The 25,489-nt window shown below is 44.2% G+C and overlaps 1 protein-coding gene across 2 annotated transcripts in view; it reads left to right on the top strand.

Moving 5' to 3' along the window:
- rnf2 (ring finger protein 2) overlaps positions 1 to 25,489 on the top strand; it is a 77,610-nt gene that overhangs the window by 6,911 nt on the left and 45,210 nt on the right. For both annotated transcript variants that reach the window (XR_009787292.1, XM_061765386.1), the window contains exons 5-8: positions 15,094 to 15,226; positions 15,751 to 15,850; positions 21,037 to 21,209; positions 22,269 to 22,458. Coding sequence is in view for 1 of the 2 variants with exons in the window: in XM_061765386.1 (XP_061621370.1) it covers positions 15,094 to 15,226; positions 15,751 to 15,850; positions 21,037 to 21,209; positions 22,269 to 22,458 (596 nt within the window). In the remaining variant the exon portion in view is untranslated. The remainder of the gene's footprint in view (positions 1 to 15,093; positions 15,227 to 15,750; positions 15,851 to 21,036; positions 21,210 to 22,268; positions 22,459 to 25,489) is intronic.

Raw genomic sequence — 25,489 nt, 5'->3', positions numbered from 1 at the left:
CCGTTGTCTTGGGTGTTTCTTCACAGCTCTCACGTTTCTGTCATCAACTGCTGTTGATACCCTTGGCCGACCTGTTCGATGTCTGTTGTTCAGTACACCAGGAGTTTCTTTCTTTTTGACATTCCAAATTGTTGTATTGGCTATGGTGCTTTATCTACACGATCACAGTGCCCAAAGCGTTTTACAAAGCCTCACTTTCACCCATTCTCACACACACACACACACACACACACACACATTCATACAGCAGTGGGGGACTGCTGCCATGGAAGGTGCTGCCAGGCCCACTCGGAGCAAATTAGGGTCTTGCCCAAGGACACTTGGACATGCAGAGAGCCGGAGCCGGTTCGAACCAGCTACCCTTCGGTCACCTGGGACCTGCTCTACCTACTGAGTCACAGGCGCCCCAATGTTTGTGCAATAGCTCTGATCAATTTTCCCTCTTCTCTTAGCTTCAAAATAGTTTGCTTTCTCCCATAGACAGCTCTCTGGTCTTTGTTTGCTTAACAGCAAATAAAGTTTTCACAAGTGAAACCCAAAGCCAAAAACAAGCACTATCTAATGTTTAAGCAATCAATCTAAAAGGCAACACCTGAGCTAGAACGACCCATCAGTCACGTTGCAATACTTTTGCTCACTTGAAAAGTGGTGGGTTCAAAGTAAAGGTGCTCTGTCCTGATTTACCGTAATTTCTCGTGTATAATGCGCCCTGAAGTATAATACGCACCCCCAAAGTTGACCTAAAAAAAATCAGGAAAACCCTTCTACCTATGTAAAATGCGGACCATCGATTTGCTGCTATCCATATGCTCCAAACATTACGAATTATCTGTATTTTTACTCTGGTAGGTTTGTATTTTTAGTCTGGTAAGTTTTTCAAAGATTTGTCGGTGTCACAATAATTATTAATAATAATAATAAAAATAATCCCAGGTAATAATAATAATCTTTGTGCATGTGCTGATGTATCAGAAATAAGCGTGCCACGCTTGATGTAATAATGCTTACCGATCTTACATTGCCACCTGCAGTGAATCCATGAGTCCCCGAAGTCATCCACTCGTTCCATTTTTTACGCATGTACTTTTTAAAAGGGCATTTGCACGATATGTCCATTACATGCTTTTTTAAAAGGGCATTTGCACGATATGTCCATTACATGCAACTGTGCAATCATGCCACCAGGAATGATCACCAATTCAGTTTGGTTTTCTTTTAGGATTTGTTTGATGGCTGGCATGTGATGGCACCGAAAGGCATCCAGCACCAGCATTTTGCGAGAGAGTCGCTTGTAGTTAAACCAGACTGACCTAATCCAGTCCATAGTAAGCGCCTCATCCATCCACCCTTTTAGGTGGCATCTCACTATGACGCCCGTTGGCCACTTGCAGTTCTTGGGAAGAGTTTTTTTTATTTTAAAGATTATGTATGGCTTCATCTTAGTCCCATCTCCCTATGTGCCCAGCATTACAGTAATGTGGGTTTTTTCGTTCCCAGTAGTCTTTATCGTCACTGTTTTTCGGCATTTGCTATGCAACCAATTTCGTATTCTCGCTGCTTTCTCAGCCGAATGATGAACTGCTGGTATTTCGTCAATGTATCCTCATAATTGGCTGGAAGACGTGCAATTGTTGTTATGCTCCAACCAGAGAGGTTGTGCCTCCTCATAAATAAGTAGCATCAGTTCACAGATGCCCTGAAGTCTTGGTTACCTTTATTCCTCATTATTCTCAAAGCTTTGAGACGAAGTTCGACAGTGCTGATAGCGCAGCCACTTGCCCTCCATTCGGCTACAATCTGCAGCAGCTCTCTTCCTCCATCTCTGGGAACTGCGCGACTTTCCCACATCCCAAAGCTCTTGCATGTGCTTTTTCCTGGAAGATTTTCTCCTTTGTTTTCCTCCACAATCTCGCATTCGATTCACCCACTTTGAACTGCAGCGCTGCTTCGCGGTTTCCCACGTCTTCGGCAGCGGTGATTACTTTTAAAAGCGGCTGCGTAACTATCCCTTTTAATCGACATTTTCTATCTTAGTTGAAGTTAAAACAAACTCACGGGTAGCCGTTTCTGCTATTTAGTGCAGTAGCAGCAAATATGCAACGCTAACGATGGTAACCTGGCAACCTGCCATGAGCAGGTCAGGAATCTCAGATTGGCGGCGCACATTACCATAATAAGACATTTGTACTACTAGAAGTCACTTTAAAGTGAAGAGGAGAGAGCTTCATAAAAAACTCAGCAATATATGGTTAAATAAACAAATTCACATAATATCAGACGTATGGCTAGTCATTCGTCGAGTGATAATCACTAAATCACCGTCTGGGCATTCAAAAAGCCATTTCAAAATGCGGCTGCCATGTTGTGACGTCAGCGGTTGAATGCTTTCGCCAGAGGCAGCAATGGCCTTTGCTTGTAAACAAGCATGAGCGAACGCCAGTCAGTGACTTCAGTGACAAAGTCAGCGATATTTCCGTTGAAACCGAAACAGAACGTAGCACTGACAGCAATGATGATGATAATGTGTTATGTCCCTAATGGTTTGAGGTATACGAGACTGATGACAATAGTGAAAGTGCAGTGGAAGTTGTTGAAAACAGTGACAAGTCTGATGACGAAGATATCAGTCGGTTACAAAACACCAAATGTCGCGTGGACGAGTGTTCTGATGGCTACATTCAATTACTTTTTGGTGTTTGTTGTTAATGAATATAATTCAATGATTGATATGTGAAGATGTGATCATGATTTTTATCTTTTAGGTGCTCCTGTACAAACGGTGAACCAATGCCACTTGTAGGCGAGAGTCTTTGTTTGCTATGAAAACACACACACAGTCCTGAGTGCAATGTGCACTGCATAGCACATAGTTAGCTGTGGGCTCTCTCTTGTCCTGCGTTCTCTGGTCTGTTCCCCCTTCAGTTGGGGGTCCTTTGGGAATTTAAACAGGCTAACGCTCTCCCCAGTCACGTTGGAAAATCCTGCAGCCACACGTTTCTGTATCTTGTCTGGAATACAACTACATACTCTGCTGATCTACTACTGCATGAGCTAGTAAACAAAGCAACTTCCTGTCATCTGCTTGACTTCACGCGTCAAATCGGGAGGGGCAACGTCGTGGTTTAGGGCTTCAGATTTGAAAGCGAAAAAGTGACAAACAGACTAATTCAATGTAATTCTGTTTGGTGACTATGGTAATTTATATATCAAAATAAAGCCGATTTTTAATTTTTTAAAAATTGTTTTATTTTTTTTCATGACAGATGTATATTTTAGCTGATCCCTTTCATCATCCCTTTAAATTGCTTGAAGACCGCATCATTTGTGCAATGCCATTATATCAGCATCCACCACACTCGTGGTACACTTTCATTGCTCAATGACTCTCCATCCTTGTCTTTTTTATGTCCTAAATGTATATTTTGTCGTAGTGGCTGTTTGTTGTCATACTAGAGGCTCCGACTACCGGAGACAAATTCCTCGTGTGTCTTGTAATATACAGCGCTGTGAAAATGTATTGGGCCACTTCTCAAATTCTTATATTTTTGCATATTTTCCCAGTTTGGTTAAGATCGAACAAATGGTAATATCAGACAAATATAACCCAAGTAAACTTAAAATGCTGTTTTTAAGTTGTGATTTATGAAGTAAAAATTTCTATTTTTAATGTTACCTGGCCCTTTGTGGAAAAAGTAATGGCACCCTAAACCAAATAACTGGTTGGGCCAACCTCCGCAGCAGCAACTGAAATCACACGTTTTCTATAACTGGCAATGAGTCTTTCACATCTCTGTGGAGATATTATGGCCCACTCTTCTTTGCAGAACTTTTTTAATTCAGAAAAAATAGAGGTTTTTCACGCTTGAACTGCCTTTCAGGTCATGCCACTGCATTTTCAGTAAGATTCAAGTCTCAACTTTGACTTTGCCATTCCAAAACATTTTTGCTTCTTGCTGGTGTGTTTTGGATAATTAGCCTATTGCAGTGTGCTTCAGCTGGAAGTCACAAACATTCTCCTTTTAGGATTTATTTTTAAAGAGCAGAATTCATGGTTCCATCAATCACAGCAAGATGTCCAGGTCCTGAAGGAGAAAAGGATTCTGTTTGGAGTGGGAGGTCACGGGAGGAGAGCCAAACCATCTGACCCGCCTTGTATTCTGGAGTGGGGATCATGAAGATCCGCCAGCCGCTTATTTTTCTCCGGGTTGAGTTAGAGCAGCCTTGACGTCCTTCCACACAGATTGGACCCGTCGAAGATGCTCCCTCACCACAGGAACCGCCACTGTATGCTCCTGGTCCTTAAACAAAGGAGGTTGGAAACCGTAACATGCCATAAAGGGGGTCATACCAGTGGCGGAGCTGGTGAGGGAGTTGTGGGCATATTCCATCCATGGGAGAAAGGTGCACTTGGAGGCAGGATGGCGAGCAGCGAAGAGCAGATTCCAGGTTTTGATTTGTCCGCTCCGTCTGGCCATTGGTTTGGGGATGGTAGCCGGAAGACAAACTGGCTGCTACGCTCACCGCCTTGCAGAACTCCTTCCAGGGAGGAGCACTGAGTATCCCCTCGCTCCGATACAATGTCAACAGGAATACCATGAAGTCTGAACATGTGGAAGAAAAGAAGGTTAGCAGTCTCAAAAGCAGAGGGCAATTTGGGAAGAGGTACATAATGAACACGTGGAGAAACAGTCTATAATGGTGAGGATGATGTTGGTACTTTCAGAGGGGCGTAAGCCGGTGTCGAAGTCCAGGGAAATGTAGGACTAAGGGCAGCTTGGAATAGGTAAAGGGCGCAGCAGACCAGCTAGGTCTTGATGAGAGGTTTTACCTCGGGCACAGAGCAGGCTAAGACGAACTCTCGGGTGTCTTTAGCTAGGCTGGGCCACCAAAGGTGTTGCTGGATGTAATGGATGGTGTGGGTGATTCCGAGATGACAGGTAAGCTTGGAGCTGTGGGCCCTCTGAAGGATGTCAGAGTGTGCGGAATCGGTCAAGAATAGCTGTATAGGAGGTCCGGTCTTGGGAACCGGGTGAGTCTTCTGAACCTCTTTAACCACCTGTTCAATCTTCCAAGTGGCTGCTCCAACGAAGCAAGAGGAAGGAAGGATGGGTTCTGGTTCTGTTGGGCTGGAGGTGGGTGCATACATACAGGAGAGGGCATCAGCCTTGCCATTGTGGGAACCAGGGCGGAAGGAGAAGCGGAAATTAAAACGGCTGAGAAATAAGGCCCAACAAGCTTGCCGGGGATTAAGCCGTTTGGCGGAACAGAGATAAGCCAGGTTTTTGTGCTCAGTCCAAATAATAAAGGGTGAAACTGTCCCCTCCAACCAGTGCCTGCACTCCTCCATGGCCCAGACGATGGCTAGCAGCTCACAATTTCGTGCATCATAAGTCCGCTCTGATGAGGTAAAAGGCACAGGGATGTATTTTTTGGGAAACTGGGTTCCACTGGGAAAGGACTGCTTCCGCCCCCGTGTCAGCGGCGTCATCCTCACCTCGAACTGGAGGGAAGGGTCAGGGTGTCGCAGGATGGGGGCACTGGTGAACAGTTCCTTGAGGCGTTTGAATGCTTGCGATGCGGCAGAGGTCCAATGGAAAGGGGAGCTGGTGGAGGTGAGACTGGTGAGAGGTATGGCAACCTTGCTGTCGTCACTGATGAATTGACGATAGAAGTTGGCAAAACCTAGGAAACGAAGTTCTTTGCAGGTGGAGGGAATGGGCCAGTTGACGACTCTTTGGATCTTCGCCGGGTCTGGTTGTAACTGTCCTTTGGCGATGATTTATCCCAAGAAGTGAACAGAAGAGAGGTGGACTTCACTCTTTTCTGGTTTTACGAAAAGACTGTTCTCAAGAAGGCGTTGGAGTACTTGGCGAACATGCTGGCAATGTTCTTCGGGAGAGCGGGAGAAGATGAGTATGTCGTGTAAATAGACGAAAACGATCCGGTTCAGCATATCACAGAGGACGTCATTGACAGTTTGGAAAACAGCGTTGTGTATATATAACAACGTTGGTTCATTCAAACGGCATGACCTGGTATTCGAAGTGTCCAACGGGGGTATTAAAAGCAGTTTTCCATTCACGCCCTCTCTAATGCGAATGAGGTGATATGCATTGTGTAGATCCAATTTGGTGAATATTTAGGCATCGCAGAGTGGTTCAAATGAGGGGTCAATAAAGGGCGGTGGAGCTTTGTTTTTTACAGTGATGTCATTGAGGCCTCAGAAGTCAATGCAGGGGCGGAGAGTGGTATCTTTCTTTTCTACAAAGAAGAAGCCAGCCCCCACAGGGGACGGAGAGGGCCGGATGAGTCACGAAGCCAGGGAGTCGCGGATATAATTTTTCCATAGCCTCTTTTTCGGGACGGGCAAGATTAAAGAGGCAGCTGGAGGGAAGAGGGGCTCCCGGCAAGAGGTTAATGGCGCAGTCATAGGGGCGGTGGGGAGGAAGAGAGATGACGAGGTCCTTACTGAAACGGGGGATAGGTTGTGATTATCTTCTGGGACCCGGGAGAGATCGGTTGCAGTAACTGGTGGCTGAGGTGTGCTGGAGGTTGAAACGGCCAAAAGAAGACAGTGGGAATGGCAAAAGTGACTCCAACCATTGATAGACAGGTGTGTCCAATCTATGGCAGGGTTGTGTTTTTCTTGCCAAGGGATGTCGAGGGCTAGTGGCGTTTGCGGGTAACAGACGACAAGTAACTGGAGGGTTTTACAGTGATTTCCAGAAATGAGCAGATTGAATGGTGCAGTTTGGTGGGTGACGGGAGATGAGTCGCCCGTCCAGGGCCGTAAACCTTCTTAGGGAATGGGAGGGGCTCGAGGGGAAGGTGGAGCTGACGTGCCAAGCCCTCATAGATAAAATTGTCATCAACGCCGGAGTCAGTGAGGGCTGTGACTGGTGTGTTGCGAACGGGACCAAGAATACATGTGGGAACAGTCATACGGGAGGGAGCACTTGGGGAGGTGTTGGTTTGGCTCACCATGACACTCTCAGGTCATGGTGAGCTCAGTCTTTTGGTTTAAGAGTGAAGGCAATGAAGTGACCGGGCTGTCCACAATGGATTCATAATTGCTGAATGAAGCGGCACTATCGTTCCTGGGGGTCTAACCAGGTCTTGCCTAATTGGATAAGCTCCTCTAATCCAGTGGGGGGTCAAGAGGAGGCGGCAGGGGGTTCAGTGTGCGGTGCAGTGGTTGGAGGCACAGTCCTCGTGGGTGGAGCGAAACTACGTGGCTGACCTCCTCGCTCAGGAGCTCTCTCTCGGAGGCGGTTGTCGAGTTTGATGGCTCATGATATTAAGTTCTCGAGGGAGGTGGGTTCGTCTCTGGTCGCGAGCTCGTCCTTGAGTTGTTCTGATAACCTCTTGAAACAAATTCCCCTTGACGCTGCGTCATCCCACCCGCATTCACTCGCAAGTATCTGAAAATCAGTCGAGCAAGATGCCACGTAACTCGAACCTTGGGTAAGAGCTAGGAGGCACCGAGTGGCTTCCCTACCTTTAACGGGGTGATCAAAAACTTTCTTGAGTTCGGCCATAAAGGACTCTAGTGATGAAAGTACCGGGGCGGAATTATTGCCAAGCGCAATCCGGCAGCTCTTCCAAGCAGAAAGTTGTTGTATGTATGACTTTGGATCTGTCTGTAGGATAGCTCAGCGGTTGTTGGTCGAATACTAGTGTGCATCCATTCATCCATCCATCCATTTTCTACCGCTTATCCGAGGTTGGGTTGCGGGGACTGGACCATCCACCAACATCCCCCGGACTCACGGCTGTGGTGTCCTTGAGCAAGACACTAATACCCCGAAATCCTCCCCAGGCGCTTCAGCTGCCCCCTGCTCCAGTGTGTTCCACTAACATGTGTATGTGTTCACTGTGATGGGTTAAATGCAGAGAACAAATTTCATGTGCATGCATGAATAAAAGGTGATTCTTCTTCTTCTTCTCACTCTTGAACAATACCCCAAGACACTTGAACTCCTCCACTTGGGACAGGATCTCATCCCCGACCTGTAGAGGGCACACCACCCTTTTCTGACTGGTCTCAGATTTGGAGGTGCTGATTCTCATCCCAGCTGCGTCACACTCAGCTGTAAACTGCTCCAGTGAGAGTTGGAGGTCACGGCTTGATGAAGCCAACAGAACCACATCATCTGCAAAAAGCAGAGCTACAATACTGAGGCCACCAAACCGGACACCCTCTACGCCTCGGCTGCGCCTTGAAAAGTTAGACCCCCCGAGAGACACGGTCGAACGCCTTTTCCAAGTCCACAAAACACATGTAGACTGGTTGGGCGAACTCCCATGGACCCTTTATGAGCCTGCCAAGGGTGTAGAGCTGGTCCACTGTTCCACGGCCAGGACGAAAACCACACTGCTCCTCCTGAATCTGAGATTGAACTTCCCGATGGACCCTCCTTTCCAGCACCCCTGAATAGACCTTACTAGGGAGGCTGAGGAGTGTGATCCCCCTGTAGTTGGAACACACCCTCCGGTCCCCCTTCTTAAAAAGGGGGGCCATCACCCCAGTCTGCTAATCCAGAGGCACTGTCCCCGATGTCCATGCGATGTTGCAGAGGCTTGTTAACCAGGACAGCCCTACAACATCCAGAGCCTTGAGGAACTCTGGGCGAATCTCATCCACCCCCGGGGCCTTTCCACCGAGGAGCTTTTTAACCACCTCGGTGACCTCAACCCCAGAGATAGTAAAGCCTGCCTCAGAAAACCCAGACTCTGCTCCCTCATGGGAAGGCGTGTCGGTGGAATTGAGGAGGTCTTCGAAGTATTCTCCCCACCGGCTCACAACGTCCCGAGTCTAGGTCAGCAGCACCCATCCCCACTATACACAGTGTTGATGGTGCACTGCTTCCCCCTCCTGAGACGCCGGATGGTGGACCAGAATTTCCTCGAAGCCCTGCGGAAGTCTTTTTCCATGGCTTCACCAAACTCCTCCCATGCCCGAGTTTTTGCTTCAGCGACCACCAAAGCTGCATTCTGCTTGGCCAGCCGGTACCCATCAGCTGCCTCAGGAGTCCCACAGGCCAAAAAGTCCAGATAGGACTCCTTCAGCTTGACTGCATCCCTCACCGTTGGTGTCCAACAACGGGTTCGGGGATTGCCACCATGACAGGCACCGACCAATTTACGGCCACAGCTCCGGTCGGGCCGCCTCAGCAATGGAGGCGCGGAACATGGTCCACTCGGACTCGATGTCCCCCGCCTCCCCCGGAACATGAGCAAAGTTCTGTCGGAGGGGGGAGTTGAAATTCCTTCTCCTTGAAACCCTAACAATACGTTTGGCCCTGCCACATTGGACCGGCATCTTCCCCCACCATTGGAGCCAACTCACCACCAGGTGGTGATCAGTTGACAGCTCCGCCCCTCTCTTCACCCGAGTGTCCAAGACATGCGGCCGCAAGTCCGATGACATGACCACAAAGTTGATCATCGAACTGCGACTAGGGTGTCCCGGTGCCAAGTGCACGTGTGGACACCCTTACGCTTGAACATGGTGTTTGTTATGGACAATCCGTGACGAGCACAAAAGTCCAATAACAGAACACCGCTCGGGTTCTGATCGGGGGGGCCATTCCTCCTAATCACGCCCTTCCACGTCTCACTGTCATTGCCCACGTGAGCATTGAAGTCCCCCAGCAGAACGATTGAGTCCCCAGCGGGAGCGCTCTCCAGCACCCCCTCCAAGGACTCCAAAAAGGGTGGGTACTCTGAACTGCTGTTTGGTGCATAGGCACAAACAACAGTCAGGATCCGTCCCCCCCACCCGAAGGCGGAGGGAGGCTACCCTCTCGTCCACCGGGGTGAACCCCAACGTATAGGCGCCGAGCAGGTATGGGTATACTTATTGCTCCCCGGCCACTCTGGAGTTGCCCACGGTGAGAAGGCGCCGAGCAGGTGTGGGTATACCTATTCCTCCCTGGCTTGGCGCCTCTCACCGTGGGCAACTCCAGAGTGGAAGAGAGTCCAACCCCTCTCGAGAGGACTGGTATCAGAGCCCAAGCTGTGCGTGGAGGCGATTCAGACTATATCTAGTCGGAACTTCTCAACCTCACACACCAGCTCGGGCTCCTTCCCTGCCAGAGAGTTGACATTGCACGTCCCTAGAGCCAGCTTCTCTAGCCGGGGATCGGATCGCCAATGTCCCCGCCTTCGGCCACCCCCCAGCTCGCACTGCACCTGACCCCTATGGCCCCTCCCACAGGTGGTGAGCCCATGGGAAGGGGGACGCACGTTACCCTTTCGGGCTGTGCCCGGCCGGGCCCCATGGGTGAAAGCCCGGCCACCAGGCGCTCGCCTTTGAGCCCCACCTCCAGGTCTGGCTCCAGAAGTAGTCCCCAGGGACCCGCGTCCGGTCAAGGGAAACCTGAGTCCTTTTTTTTTTTGTCATCGTAAGGGCTCTTTGAGCCGTGCTTTGTCTGGTCCCTCACCTAGGACCTGTTTGCCACAGGTGACCCTGCCTGGGGCATAAAGCCCCAGACAACTTGGCTCCTAGGATCATTGGGACACACAAACCTCTCCACCACGATAAGGTGACGGCTCAAGGAGGGGTACTAGTGTGCAGTTTAGTAAAAATTGACTACATGAACCAAGGTCCCCAGAGTAAGGTTCGGGAGGAGGGACGTGAGGCTCTTTGTACGGGCGGAGGGGCTGTCTGAGGCTGCGGGTTCGGGAGGAATACTCACAGGAGGTTTGCCGGAGTGCATCTGGGAGGACAGGAGAGATACTTGTTGTGTGTGGGTATTTAATGAGTCCATGATTTCGCAGAGGGCTTTGTCTTGTCTGCCTCTGTGACCCACTGGTGGGCGAGCGCTTCCCTCAACGCGTCCGGTGTCGCTGGGTCCATGTTGGCCTGAGTATTCTGTCACGATTCGAAATCATGTGTGAATTGGATTGGACCCAAGTGCAGACTGAGGCAGAGGGAGTAGATTTAAAATGGTTTATTGCGGGTTGGCTCAGGGTAAGGCTGGAGATGGTGGCCCGTCGGGACAAGGAGCAAGCAAGGAACGTGAGCAGGTGGGGTAGCTTGGTCGGCGTGGCTGGAGCAGACAGCGAGGCGGGGGGAAGACACGCAGGGGACACTGGAGACAGAAGAGAATACAATCAGGTGAGTACAGATGGGGGTCGTCGGATAGTTACTTGTAAACAACGAAACCTTGTAGTTTGAGAGTTGGCCAGTGAGCTACAATTAAGTGTCAATATTCAGGCAATGGCTTGCTGGACATGACAGGGTTAAATGCAGGCAGTAATGAGTGCTGCTTGAAGACAGGTGCGCGGCCCAGGTGATGCTGAGAGAGAGAGACAGAGACGGAGAGACTCCACCCAAGCTCCAAAAGAGGAACTGCAGGGCATGGATCATGACACCCTCCTCTGTTTGGGTACACAACCCATTTTACTCTTATTCCTACCTACATGACTCAAAATGCAGCCACTTTCAGATCAGATGCTAGTATACTGGCCATATTTCACACAGTGCCTAAACTGAGCAAATCATCATTAATCATTGTTCTGAATTCCATTTGAGTTAAAAGCGACCTGCTGCAATATGATTGGCTGCCCGCTGCAGCAGGAGTGACTACTTAGGACACGCTATTATTACAGCACGGTCGCGTATATCCGCACCTCAGATGGACCAGTTCACTGTTGTGTCTGGGGACTGGCCAACACGTATCTGTGTTGATGCTTTCCTGCTATTTATTCATTTTAAATGACAAGTGTGAGTCTTCAACTCATCTGGAGTACTGGTGAACAAGGTAGCTAGTCCGCACCTACCTTTATAAAAGTTCGGTAAGCCTGTAAACTCCTCTCCACGCAAGTCACCTACAGCTTTTCTTTTTACACACATTATCAATGCTGCAACATTTGTCATGGGAATAAAAACAGAAGAGACCCTGGGGACGACCCAGGACATGCTGGAGAGACTACGTCTCTCGGCTGGCCTGGGGGGAGGGGGGGGGGGGGGCGGATTCGCAGTCGCTGTCACCACATATCCACCATCCACACACACAAGTAATTTCTGAATATTACTCCGCGGCGGACTAATATGTGAGCGCATGGGCCTGAGATTCCACCTGTGCGCTCAGAGTCGGACCTGCTTTGGATAAGTCACAGGAGTTGAAAAAAAACACTTCCACCGCTTCCGCTGTTAAGAAGTAACAGTACTTTTACTCCGTTACAATGATCTAAATGTCACGCGCTACTTTTATCAATTATTGCTTATTTAACTATTTCGTGCGTGAGACTACCACTTCGACGTACTGAGCGCTGTTTGCCCCAGTCCAATTTAAACGCTAGTGACGTCTAGTTCACCAATCACATGACCTCGCACAACGTCAAAACCGATAACTGATCACCCATCTGATCACAAGATGGAGCAATGTGTATTTAAATTACTCGTTCATTGACTGTATATACTTGTGTACTGTATCCTGAGTATTTTAAAAATATTCTCTGGTCAGGTCATATATTCTAAATCAGCCAAGTCCAACCAACATTACAGGACAGAAATAATGGGTGCTAACGTAGTGTAAATAAATTTCTTTATTGTAATTAAATTACATCACACACATTAGAACTTTAGAGCTTGATTCAACAGAATATGTAGCACTAGCTTGCTAAGCTACATAACATTTTGTTGCCTGCTTGCGAGACGTGTTTTTTTAAAAGTATGTGAATATACCTCAAGCAATCCTTAAACGAACGTCTTCTCCCGAGACCACCACCACATGTTTTCCCCATTTTGTTGTTTTTTGACCAACACAATACACGCGTGATCGATTGTTGTTGTCGTGGTCATGGTAACGGGTGTATCCGGTCGCGTTTGATTTGACAAGATAAAGCCCAGTGATCGTAAGACGGGATGGGGTGGTATCGGAATACAAGATTTTATTGCAGTAGAGTGACATAGTGCAATCAAATTTGTCTTGTAGTCTGATTCCACGCATTATGTGTTGTCTGTCCCACACCACCGACGTTTAATAAATAAATAAAATAATTAAAACTCAGCTATTGACAGTATTACGTAAAAAAAGATGTGCGACAAGGCTAAAAATAAACCAGCTTTTGGATTCAAATATAGCGTACACGATGGCGACGCGGAGTAAATGTCTTTTGCGGAGCCGATCAATGACGTTATTGATCGGATAGGTGAATTGTGACAAAGCCGTTCCGCATAAAATGCTCATTATCGGCCGATCAGATCGGTGTTAACTCTAGTAAATACCATCAAATAAAAGATGGAATTCTGAACTTTTATCTCATATTCATCTTTTTATCTGAAACCCAAATTTCTTAAGTATACAACAAAAACAAAGAAATTGACCTTGCCATTCCAATACTTTACTACTTAAAAACAAGAACTGAAAGAGGCTGCAGTAAAGGCCTGGAAAAGCATTTCAAATGAATGCAACAGTCTGAAGTCAATGGTTTGCAAGCTTGATGCAGTTATTGCAAGTAACTGTTATGCCACAAAATATTAAATGTTATTTATTATTATTGATTTAAGTTAATTTGTCTGTTCCAATACATTTGCTCACTTGAAAAGTGAGTTGGTTCAAACAAAAGGTGCTCGGTCCTGAGTTGTTTAACACATCTAGATGTAAATACCATGAAATAAAAGCTGGAATTCTGAACTTTTGTTTCACATTCATCTTTTGATCGGAAAACAAAATGTCTTTAGTATACAACAAAAACAAAGGAATTGACCTTGCCGTTCCAATACTTTTGGACGGGACTGTATATAGTTTTGAAATCGTGTCGCTACTGAGAAAAGGAGTTAAACTAGTATTGTCGCGACTACCCACCGGGTTTTGGGTTGTAAACATAATGTTACCTGCCACACGGACCACACAGTCAGTCTCCTTGTGGCAGCCAATCAGCAGGGCCCATACCAGCAAGACAATTAACCAATCACCTGAAGAGGGGTATTAAAGGCACACAAAAAATGCACGGCCACGATATCTCACTCTATTGACAATACGAAAATGACAGGAGCTGAAACAATGTTGTTCTCGATGGTCTGCCGATAACCATTCCATTAATCTGCAGGAAAACAGCCTACAGTTGTCAAGATGTGCTCAAGGATTGGACCAATCAATAAACTTTGAAAACACAAATTTTTTTGTGCCTTGGTAAACATAAAGCTGCATTGTTACATGTGCTTTTTGGGGTGCATTTTTGAGAAACTGAAGGTAGCGACATTATGTTTACAACCCAAAACCCGGTGGGTAGTCGCGACAATACTAGTTTAACTCCTTTTCTCAGTAGCGACACGATTTCAAAACTATATACAGTCCCGTCCAAAAGTATTGGAACGGCAAGGTCAATTCCTTTGTTTTTGTTGTATACTAAAGACATTTTGTTTTCCGATCAAAAGATGAATGTGAAACAAAAGTTCAGAATTCCAGCTTTTATTTCATGGTATTTACATCCATTTTTCCAGCCAGGAGGAGCAAGTGTCACTGAACACAGCAGGAGAGAGAAGTTTTTGTTGGTAAGCCTCTTCAGGCTGGCTGGGGATGGAAGTTAATTAACCAGATGTCAGCTTTGATGCTACTTGGGACTGGTTTGTAATTCATTTAGCGTTATTTATTTATTATTTATTCATTGTGCGAAGTTCAAGCTGGCATCCCCGTGGTCGTCTGCCTCAGCAGGTGAGTGGAGACAGCGATGCCGCTCGGTCTGGATTTTGGGGGTCACCGTGCCATCGGGCGAGAGAATGTCCGTTACAAGATATAACGCAAGTTGGAGGATGTCCATTGGGTTACAATTGGGTCATCTGCAATGCATTTCTATCGTGTACGTTATTGTAGGCACAATAGTTAACTTGTATTTACATATTACACTGCCATTTGAGTGGTACCTGCCAAGTTCTTGTAAGTTCTTCATTAAAATCGGAAAAGCAGGCTTTTTTGTGGGGCGGGGGGGGGGGGGGGGCTTAACCACAGAGGACATTCCTCTTAATGTGTGTGTTAACAAGCAAAAATCACTAATAGTTGTTGTATCATTGCTCACTAATGCCCTGGAAGTAGACATAAACGGAGAGAAAAAGTTGTTTTTTGCTGTCATTTATCCCGTCAGGTAAGATTTACCCCAGCCGTGATGAGTATGAAGCGCACCAGGAAAGAGTGTTGGCTCGCATTAGCAAACATAACAACCAACAAGCCCTTTCCCACAGCATAGAGGAAGGACTAAAGATACAGGCTTTGACAAGGTAAACCAACTTGTAGCATACATTGATGTACACTCCGATATGCAATATTCTGACAAAGCGATACAGTGCAGTTTGGTTCACCACATTTATGCGAATCTTTATCAGGCTTCACTTGGATATCCACAGCAGTTTGTAAAGGCATGATGATGATGATGACCGCTCCTTTAACAAACAAAGAACAGAAACACATCATGGAACAGTGTTGTTTGTGTGTGTAAATAAGCAATAATGCAAACTGTATAAATAGCTCTCTCCATTTTAATCCACAATTTTTTTCGGTAGCAGTTCTGTTTTTTTTTTTCAGGGAATAGACGGTAGCTTGTTTACCTCCACTCTGCTTAAGTATACGACTAAACTTAAGAAATTAGACTGCTACTCTAGCAAAGACATGCTGAAAAGTGGATATTTAGGGACCCTAAAGAGGAAACACAGAAAATCTGTCCTGAACTTAACTCCACTGTACTATTATTTGAAAGGCTGCTTATAGACTGCACACCATACTAATTACATTCCGTTATTGTCAGATTGCAGCGTGGTAAAAGACAAACGGTGGAGAATGGTAGTGGAGCTGAAGACAATGGAGACTCCTCACACTGCAGTAATGCGTCTGTCCACAGCAATCAGGTATTTCTTATTGACAACAAATCATACTACTCTATAATCCCATAGGGTTTTTAACTCTGCTATATATGAGGGGTGTCAAAAATTCCAGGACTGGTGTCACAAAACTACAAGTTTTCCTCCTTCATAGTAATTTCCCTGGAGTCTGACACACTTCCCAGCCTTCTCGCCACACCTTCATGCTCTTCTGGAGCTCCATCATCACGGCCAATTTTTGTTATTTTAAAGTATTTATTGATTCAACCTTGGAATGGCGGACGCATTTGCAGCCAAATGTCTTTGCTTGCATGCTATTTTTGTATTTCCTTTATCCACTATTGCTGCTGAAATGATCAAAATTTCCCCACTGTGTGGACTAATAAACGTTATAAAGATTATATTAATGTACTTTTAAATTATAGGTTCATTTTCTCAAGTGACATAGCAGCATTGACATACAAATTTGTTTCCGATCCATTATGGATGTCAATGTTTAGCATCATATATTACAGTATTTTCCTCTAAAAACACGTACTAATTTGCCTGCTATATTGCCCTTAAAATTGGCTAATGTGTGAAAACCGCAAATAAAGTTTTATTGATTTGCTTAATTTCTCTCCGTGTTTCGGTTTTCGGGGTTGGTTTTTCATTTCGGTGCGTCACTAATGATTAGGGTTGGGCATCGAGAATCAAGAACCGATTGGAACCGTTCCGGTTCTCCCGGAATCGTTCAAATTAAAAAAATACAGTTCCCAGTTTCGATGCCTACAGTCCGCCGATCCCGAAAAAGAGTGTCGAAAACCAACGAAGAAGAAAGCACACGAAGACGTGCTTGTGCCCAACGGCGGCGGCGAACAAAAGTGTGTCTTAACTTTGTTGAAATTAATGACCAGTCGCCTCAGTGCAGCATTTGGAATAAAATTATATTGTGCAAAGGAGGCTTTCATGAAGTGCTCCCTGCCACTCCAAGCCTCAGCCTACACCGCCCGGAACTTCAGTCTAGTCAAATTGGGTGAATGAAACAATAAAATACATCTATGCCAACATTGAGGCAGCTAACAAGGTAAACAGTTGGTTGCACTTTTGCACTGATGGTTTTTAGCGTTTACTTTAGTCTTCAAACCAACCTAAGAGCCGATGACAGGGAAAAAAAAAAGATCAGCATTCAGCTAAAACTTCACCAAAGGTCAAACCAGCAACTTTACATCACAATGAATTGGGACAAATTTCACATAAACTTAAAATAAGCTTAAATACAGGAAGTCGAGTTAAAACTTGCACATATAAATCATTTGACGTGATAAAACAGTTGCAAATAACAATTTTAACAATGATATATTTAACTTTTAGCTGAAGCATTAATTAATGAATATTAAGTTAATTGGGTTAGTTCCACACATGTTGCCTTTTAGTTCATAGGTTTGATATTGATACTGGTTATAAAGAACTCCGACTCAAATGTTGATTTTAGTCTATGCTGCGGGGCTGCTAAGAAAATGGATGTTCATAATTTGGACACCTTTTATTTAAACCATGCAAGGTTTTTTGACCCAGCCTCCTAAAAGAATCGGAATCGAGAATCGTTTGGACCCGGAATCGGGACCACAATCGCTCAAATTCAAATCATGCCCAACCCTACTAATGATAATGTTATAAGACATAAAATTGTCTGGCGTTTGATGTGCTTGGTTGGGAAGGAACAGAATCGACACAAAAACAGGCCTATTGTCTTTGTGTTTACTCTGATCTAAGCTTCATCAGTTCATGCTCAAAAGCTAGATAGGACAGGTCTAGCTTGAGTGGTGGTGGTGTAGAACCCAATTATTTATCCTCCAAGGTAGCGGTATGCCCCAACCTAGAGTGGTTTCATTCTTTTGTGTTGTAACATGACAGTCGTTAAAGATACAGTTGAGCGAGCCATCTGGCAGCCAGCGACAGTCATTTGGGTGGAATCACCCTCGTTTGTATTCCATTCAGTTGTAACTAAGGTCATGGGGGCACCTGAAGGCCAAAAGTGACTCACAAAAGATTTACTTTGGTAATTCCATACTCTATTTGTGGGCAGGGCACTCCAAAGACCTGTCCCCTTTAATGGAGTCTTTAGTGTTTTATTGTATTTAGCGTACTTTCTCGTGTACACTCTCGTGTATAAGGTGCACCCCCAAAGTTGACCCCAAAAATCTGGAAGTCTTCTACCTTATGTACTGTGTGTGCCATGACTTTCCAACCATTCATATTTTCACTGGACTTTACACCGATTTTTATCGGCCTGATCGGTATCGGTATTTTATGCTGATCGGCTTTGTCGTAATTCACCGTCATTGATCGGCTCCGCAAAAGGCATTTACGCCGCTTCGCCATCGTGCACAGTATATTTGAATCCAAAAGCTAGTTTATTTTTAGCCTTGTCGCCTGTCTTTTGACGTTGTACTGTAAATATCTGATAGCCAATAAAGTTATAAAAAATAATAAAAACACGGCGGTGTGGGACAGACAACACATAATTCCTGGATCAAACTACAAGACAAATTTGCTCTTTCACGATTGCACTATGTCAGACTACTGCAATAAAATCTTGTATTCCGATACCACCGCATCCCGTTTTTTACGATCATTGGGCTTTATCTTGTCAACTCAAATGCGACCGGATACACTTGTTACCGTGGCGACGACGAGTGGATCACGCAGACTATATTATAAGGACAAAATGGAGAAAAATGTGTGTTGGACCGGGGCTCAGGACAGGAGAGGACGTTCGTTTAAGGATTGCTTGAGGTATGTTCATGTACTTTTAATACGATACGCCTCGCAAGCAGGCAACAAAAAACGTTATGTAGCCTAGCAAGCTACTGCTAGCACTGACGTTTATACCGGCGTTCTGTCGAATCATGCTCTAAAGTTTCGCCGTGAGTGAAGTAATTCATTGCAGTAAGTTAGCACCCATTATTTCTGTCATGTTGTAATGTTGGTTTGACTTGGTAGATTAGAATACACGATCTGACTAGAGCAGTGGTTTCCAACCTTTATGGAGGCAAGGAACATATTTTACAATTGAATAATCTCACGGCACACCAACTAACAAAAATTTCACAAAAAGTGCATACATTAATTACTGTATTTACTTCCTGCCATCTAATAGAAGACCATTCATTTGTTCTCTGTCACTATGGCTCACTGTTATAAATAGAGGAACAAAGATACATTATTGTAAATAATTTTTTTTTTGAGCAATTAAGTACACAAGTATATACAGTAAATGAACAGGTAATTTAAATACACATTCCTCCATCTTGTGATCGGATCGGTGATCGGTTATCGTTTTTTAAACTTGCTGATTGGTGATCGGCCCCAAAAATCCTGATCGTGTAAAGCCTAATTTTCACATTAATAAAATTAGTGACTAACCACAAATGATAGTCTTCATTCTTCATATATTTTTATGTATACATGCATTGATTCAAATCTTTTAGATTATATTAATATTGAGTTTTGATTACGCCTAAAAAAAAATATATTCTCTATTGTGGCAGTGGTGCGCCCTAGTGGTATAATTTTGGTCCTGCAGCTTTAATGAAGCGAAGCTCCAATGAGTCTTAGACACTAGCCACTTACTTGCTCAAGGTAGTGAGAACGAGGCAGATCATTGGTCGCGATGAAAGACTGACTTGTGGCACAAAAAGATGAAAAGGCAGGATAAGCATACATAAGATCTATTAACATTAATTAGGGCATAATTAACACAAACTGACATAAAACAGCATTCTTATTCTATTTACGATGAAGCTCGGCATGTTGGGAATTCCTCCGACGCCACGCAGTACGCACTTGAAAAAACATGGAGGCTTGCTACCATAGCTGGTCTGCAGCGATGTTTTTAATTGTTGATTTTATCTATATAAATATCACGTAATTTATCCAGATGGAGAATGTGAAGACCTCGCGATCCCCCCCGGAAGAGCTGGATGAAGTGGCTGGGGAGTGGGAAGTCTGGGCGTCCCTGCTAAAGCTACTGCCCCCGCGACCCGACCTCAGATAAGCGGTAGAAAATGGATGGATGGCGTTCAGTCATCAACATCACAGTAGTTGTAATTGCTTTTAAATGTTTATTAAAGTAACAGCTTCATAAGATACAAGTAGTAAAAAAATAAATAATCTGCCGCCGCAGACCAGCTCTACTAGCAAGCCAGCATGTTTTCAAATGCGTAAACGATGTCACTGCGGGGCGTCTGAGACATTCCCAGCATGCCTAGCGTCATTGTAAGTAGTTGTTCAGAATGCTGTGTTATGCTGGTTAGTGTTAATTATTCCCTAAATAGTGTAACTAGACTATGTGTTTATCCCCCACTTCTTGTTCTGTTAACTGTTTATTTTGTACCACACGCTAGTCTCACATATCGACCAATGACCTCCCTCATTTTCACTAACATGAGCAGGTAAGTGGCTTGTATCTATGACTCATTGAAATTTAGTTTTTCTTCATTAAAGCTACAGTGCTTCTTTTTCAAAGAAATGATCAAGTTTGAAGGATAATTTGATTCCCAGATCAATGTGAAGCGACAGAATTATAAAATTGCATCTGTATACACAATTTGTCGCATTAAAACGAATGTATACCATTTTCAAAATATATTTGCACTAGTATATGTTAATTCTTTATGTAGGAATTTTTTAACTTATGTACAATGCGCACTATTGACTGACAATTTTTGGGGGGGATAAAATGCTCATTATCCATTAGAAATTACGGTAATAGATTAATACTGTCTGGTTATCTTGTACTTGATAGTGAATGATGATTGTTAATCTTACTTCAAATCATTACATGTACAGTTTAATCAATGTTTTATGATGAAATGATTTAATGATATGATGTGACAGATTGGATTTAATAAATAGTAGTTCGATGTTGAGGAACCGCCGTAGTAAAACTATGGTTGTATTTGCAATTACGTCACTTAGTCCAAATACTTCAGAGCACCTAAAAAATGAAGTACGTAAAATGGCTGTAATTCCTAAATGGTAAAATTTTTTGTCTAACGTCTAGAATTAAAGCCAGATGTCTACACTTCAATTGCATCTTGTCATTATACATCAGTTGTGGTAGTGTATGGCTCATTAATAAAAGTCTCAGTGGAGACAAGCATATGATCACAATACCTCCATGTGGGCCTTTTCTCCTTGCTAACTATGAATTTGACATAATCCCCCAGGAGGCTGGTCCCAGCATAAAGCGCACTAAGACAAGTGATGATAGTGGACTTGATATGGACAATGCTGCTGAGAATGGCGGAGGTGACTCTGTTATTGACAGCGGTGCCAGCGAAATAGAACTGGTTTTCAGGCCTCATCCCACACTGATGGAAAAGGATGATGGTCACAACAGGTGAGCTAATATTTAATAAGGGATTAATTGTGGAAAAGTTCAAACACTATTAACGCTTTAGCCAGCCACTGTACAAGAAGCAACATTTTCAAAATATTTACACTAAAGCAATGCCCAGTGTTTATTCGCATTTATCTGCTAAATAGCTCAGGTCTCGCCAACCTTTTTGAAACATTCTTGGGTTACTGATTATTTTGATGGGCTACCAGTTTGATACACCCTTACATACATTTGTTATTGATCATTAAGGATATTTATCTGTGAAAACACCAATCATGTGACTGATTTCTCAAAATAATTATCAACAATGAATTAATAATGTAGGAAAATGATACATATCATTAAGTATGTAGCCCTCAAAGGCAGTACTCACAAAACCGTTGAACCCTCAGTTCACTGGGGAAAAGAAACCCAAACCGATTGTCGTAGGAACGCGCCCTCAAAACGCTTTAGTAGGCACAGCGACTGGATCCCGTAGCGTCGAAGCGGCAGCCCGGTGGCCTTGAGCAGGCAGGACCCATGGCGTTGAGCAGGCAGGACCCGTGGCTTTGAAAGAGTAAATCCGTTCGCGTTGAAAACAGTCAAAAATCCGTTCGCGTCGAAAAACCAGGTCCAAACCCCCCAAAAAAACTCTTCTTTCCCCGCCGCATCTCCCGCTCTTCCTCCCCACGACCCACCTCCTTCCCCCAATCCCATTGGACGCACCACCCCTTAAATCAATCATTAAAACAAAAAAAACCCTGAAATGTTCACAGACCCCTCGGAACGCAGGACACCCCATTATCCATCCACACAAAGAACCAAACAAACTTTTAACTAGTTTTCACAACAGCAATTCAAACAAATACAGTTCAACACATTTTAGTCAGTACACTACAAGTATTTTCTATAAATCTCTGCAAGTGTAAACATTTTCAAATGATATCATCTGCAACATTCCTAAGAAATCAGTGTCCCATCACTGGTGAACTATTTTTAGAATAGGTCTGCGGGCTCCTCGTGGCCTTTTGGGGCCCTTGCAATAAATGATAAATTATGTTGGTGTTTGTATCAATCTAGTGTGGAGTTTGTGCCTCGCTACATAAAGACATCTGGAAATGCAACAGTGGATCACCTGTCTAAATACCTGGCTGTCCGTCTGGCTTTGGAGGAGCTTCGAAGAAACACAGAGGCGAGTCCTGTTAATATGGAGGCAGCTTCAGAGAAACAGTACACCATCTACATACCTACTGCTGGAAACCAGTTCACTGTGAGTACATGTTCAGACACATGGATTGACAGATGTTATTGGTGGCACTTTTTTTTTTTGTGGTAATTTTCATTTTTGCCAAGGAATACGTGTTGCAGTAGATAGCCTTTTTGCGCCCTTGCAGTTGTTTGTACCTTAAGAAATCGAACATTTTCATCAAACCATTGTCAAAATTTGACTTATACACAGAATAAATTGTTGGTAGTACCCTTCTGTTAAAGACCCAGGAAACTAATTTTCTTTTCTTTTTTTCTAAATACATTAAATATGGTTGAAGATAAGTGCTGCAAAGACAGAACAGTTTGATGTACAGTTTAATCTAATTTAATCTTAGATGTCTGGATTGTTTGGGTGGGGCTAAAACAGGGTCGCTCTGATGTCAGCAGGGAACAGCATGAGTCGGCCCTCCCCACTGTTAAGTACTCAACGGCCTCATTTTAACAGTAGCAAATCAGTGTAATTGGCACTTCCTTATTCTTCATAGACACGTGGACAAATTCGTTGGTACCCCTCTGTTAATGAAATAAAACCCCATAGCGGTAACAGACATAACTTGAATATGAAAAAAATAATGAATTAAAAAAAAATTGAAAATTAACCAATGAAAATCAGACATTGCTTTTGAATTGTGATTCAACAGAATTACTATACAAAAAAATCTCCTGAAACAGGCCTGGAGAAAAATGATGGTCCCACTAGAAAAGGTCGAAAATAATTTGACTGTACGGGCATGTTCAAACAATGTGTCCTCTAATTAGCAACACAGGTGTCTACAAACTTGTCATCAGTCAGTCAGCCTATTTAAAGGATGACAATAAATCACTGTGCTCTTTGGTGACGTTATGCACCACACTAAACATGGACCAGAGGAGAGATTTTTCAAGCACGTTAATGGTAAAGGCTATAAGACCATCTCCAAGCAGCTTGATGTTCCTGTGACTACAGATACATGTTATTCAGAAATTTAAGATCCACAGGACTGTAGCCAACCTCCCTGGACATGGCCGCAGGAGGAAAATTGATGACAAATGGAAGAGACAGATAATATGAATGGTAACATAATAGCTCAGAACAACCTCCAAAGAAATTAAGGGTGACCTTCAAGGTCAAGGTACATCTGTGTGAGATCGCGCTATCCGTTGTCAGTGGAGCCAAAGTGCACTTAATGAGAGATGACAAAGGAGGACACCACTGTTGAAAATAAATCATAAAAAAGCAAGACTGGAATTTGCCAAACTCCATGTTGACAAGCCACAAAGCCTCTGAGAGAATGTTCTATGGACAGATGAGACAAAACTGGAAGTTTTTGGCAAGGCACATTACATACACAAAAAATGAAGCATATCAAGGAAAGAACACTGTCCCAACTTTGAAAAATGGAGGAGGCTCTGTTATGTTCTGGGGATGCTTTTTTGCATCTGGCACAGGGTGTGAATGTGTGCAGGGTACATTGAAATCTCAAGACAGTCAAGGTATTGTAAAGAGAAATGGCCTGCCCATTGTCAGAAAGGTTGGTCTATGGGTCTTGCAACAGGATAATGTCTCCTAACACAGCAAAAAAAAAAAAAAAAAGTGGCTAAAAACAAAACATTGGACTATTCTGAAGTGGCCTTCTATGAGACCTGATCTAAATCCTATTGAACATCTGTGGAAGGAGCTGAAACATGCTGTCTGGAGAAAGCACCCAACTGAAGCAGTTTTCTCATGAAGAGTGAGCTAAAAAACCTGTTGATGGGTGCAGAAGTCTCATTGAAAGTTACAAAAATAATTTAATTGCAGTGATTGCAACAAAATATTAAGTTAAGGGGCCATTGTTTCTGTCCAGGCTTGTTTCCTCTTTTTTTGTGGGGAAATAATTCTATTGAACCACACTTTAAAAGCAATGTCTGATTTTCATTAGTTAATTTTCATTCAGTTTTGATTGATTTTTACTTTTGCAGAGCTGTCAAATGTTACGGAACCTCCGTATTTTGTTACGGAAATCACTGAACACTGATTCGTCACAGCCGTAACACAGATTGTTCCGGATATTGGGGGCTAACAAAATCCAGCGTCCGACATTACCTGCCAGTATGGCACTGTGTCTGGCCAGCGTGTCAAAAATGTCATAAATGAATTCGATGAAGTAACCACAATATTTTGTAAAAATAAATAAATAAATGGGGGGGCGGGGGGGGGGGGGGGGGGTGGGGGGGGGGATGGAGCTGTCTGCCAACACAGTGTAAGTCACTAATCATCACCTCCATGTTAGGGAATAAACAACAATTCTTACCATGTTTCATGCACGTATCGCTTACGTTGTCAAGAAGGGAGGGCCAGGAGTGGGGAGGAAAAGACGGAAAAGCATGGTGCCTGTGTGTGTGCAGTGTTGTCCCGAACTAAAGTATTTTGACATAAAAAAATAGCACGGCACCACGGGTTTTAAATGATTTCATTTATTAAAGAGAAAAAAATATTCAGTTAACTGGCCCTGTGTGGAAAAGTTACCCCCCACCCCCCCGCCCCTATTAAATCATTAATTAAGTGAGGCTAATTACAATTTTTGGTTAATTTTCACTGATCACACCCAAACCTGGTTACCTCCAGACCTGTTCAATCAAGAAATCACTGAAACAGTATCTGTCCCCACCAAGTCAAGCCAGACAAAAGAGCTGCAACAAAATGACACAATCGCAAAAAGGCGGTTCTTCCAAAATATCTCCACAGAGATGTGAAAGGGTCATTGCCAGTGACAGAAAACACTTGATTTCAGTTGTTGCTGCTGAGGATGACCCAACCAGTTATTAGTTTTAAGGGCCATTATTTTTTTCACACAGCGGCAGGTAACTTAAACTGGGGAAACTGCAAAAAAAAAAAAAAATTTGAGGAGGAGGTCAATACTTTTTCACAGCACTGTACATATGTCTCCCAATTTTGGTAGACCTACAGTAGGTGGAATGTACAGTGTACAATGTATGGGCCTGCTTTGTTGAGATTTTGTAGTGGGTGCTACGGAGCCATTTTTAAACAATTGCACAGCAAACCTCTAAAA

Source organism: Phyllopteryx taeniolatus, unplaced genomic scaffold (genome assembly GCF_024500385.1).
Source record: "Phyllopteryx taeniolatus isolate TA_2022b unplaced genomic scaffold, UOR_Ptae_1.2 contig_69, whole genome shotgun sequence".
Lineage (NCBI taxonomy): Eukaryota > Metazoa > Chordata > Actinopteri > Syngnathiformes > Syngnathidae > Phyllopteryx > Phyllopteryx taeniolatus.
This window is presented reverse-complemented; position numbering and strand designations above follow the sequence as displayed.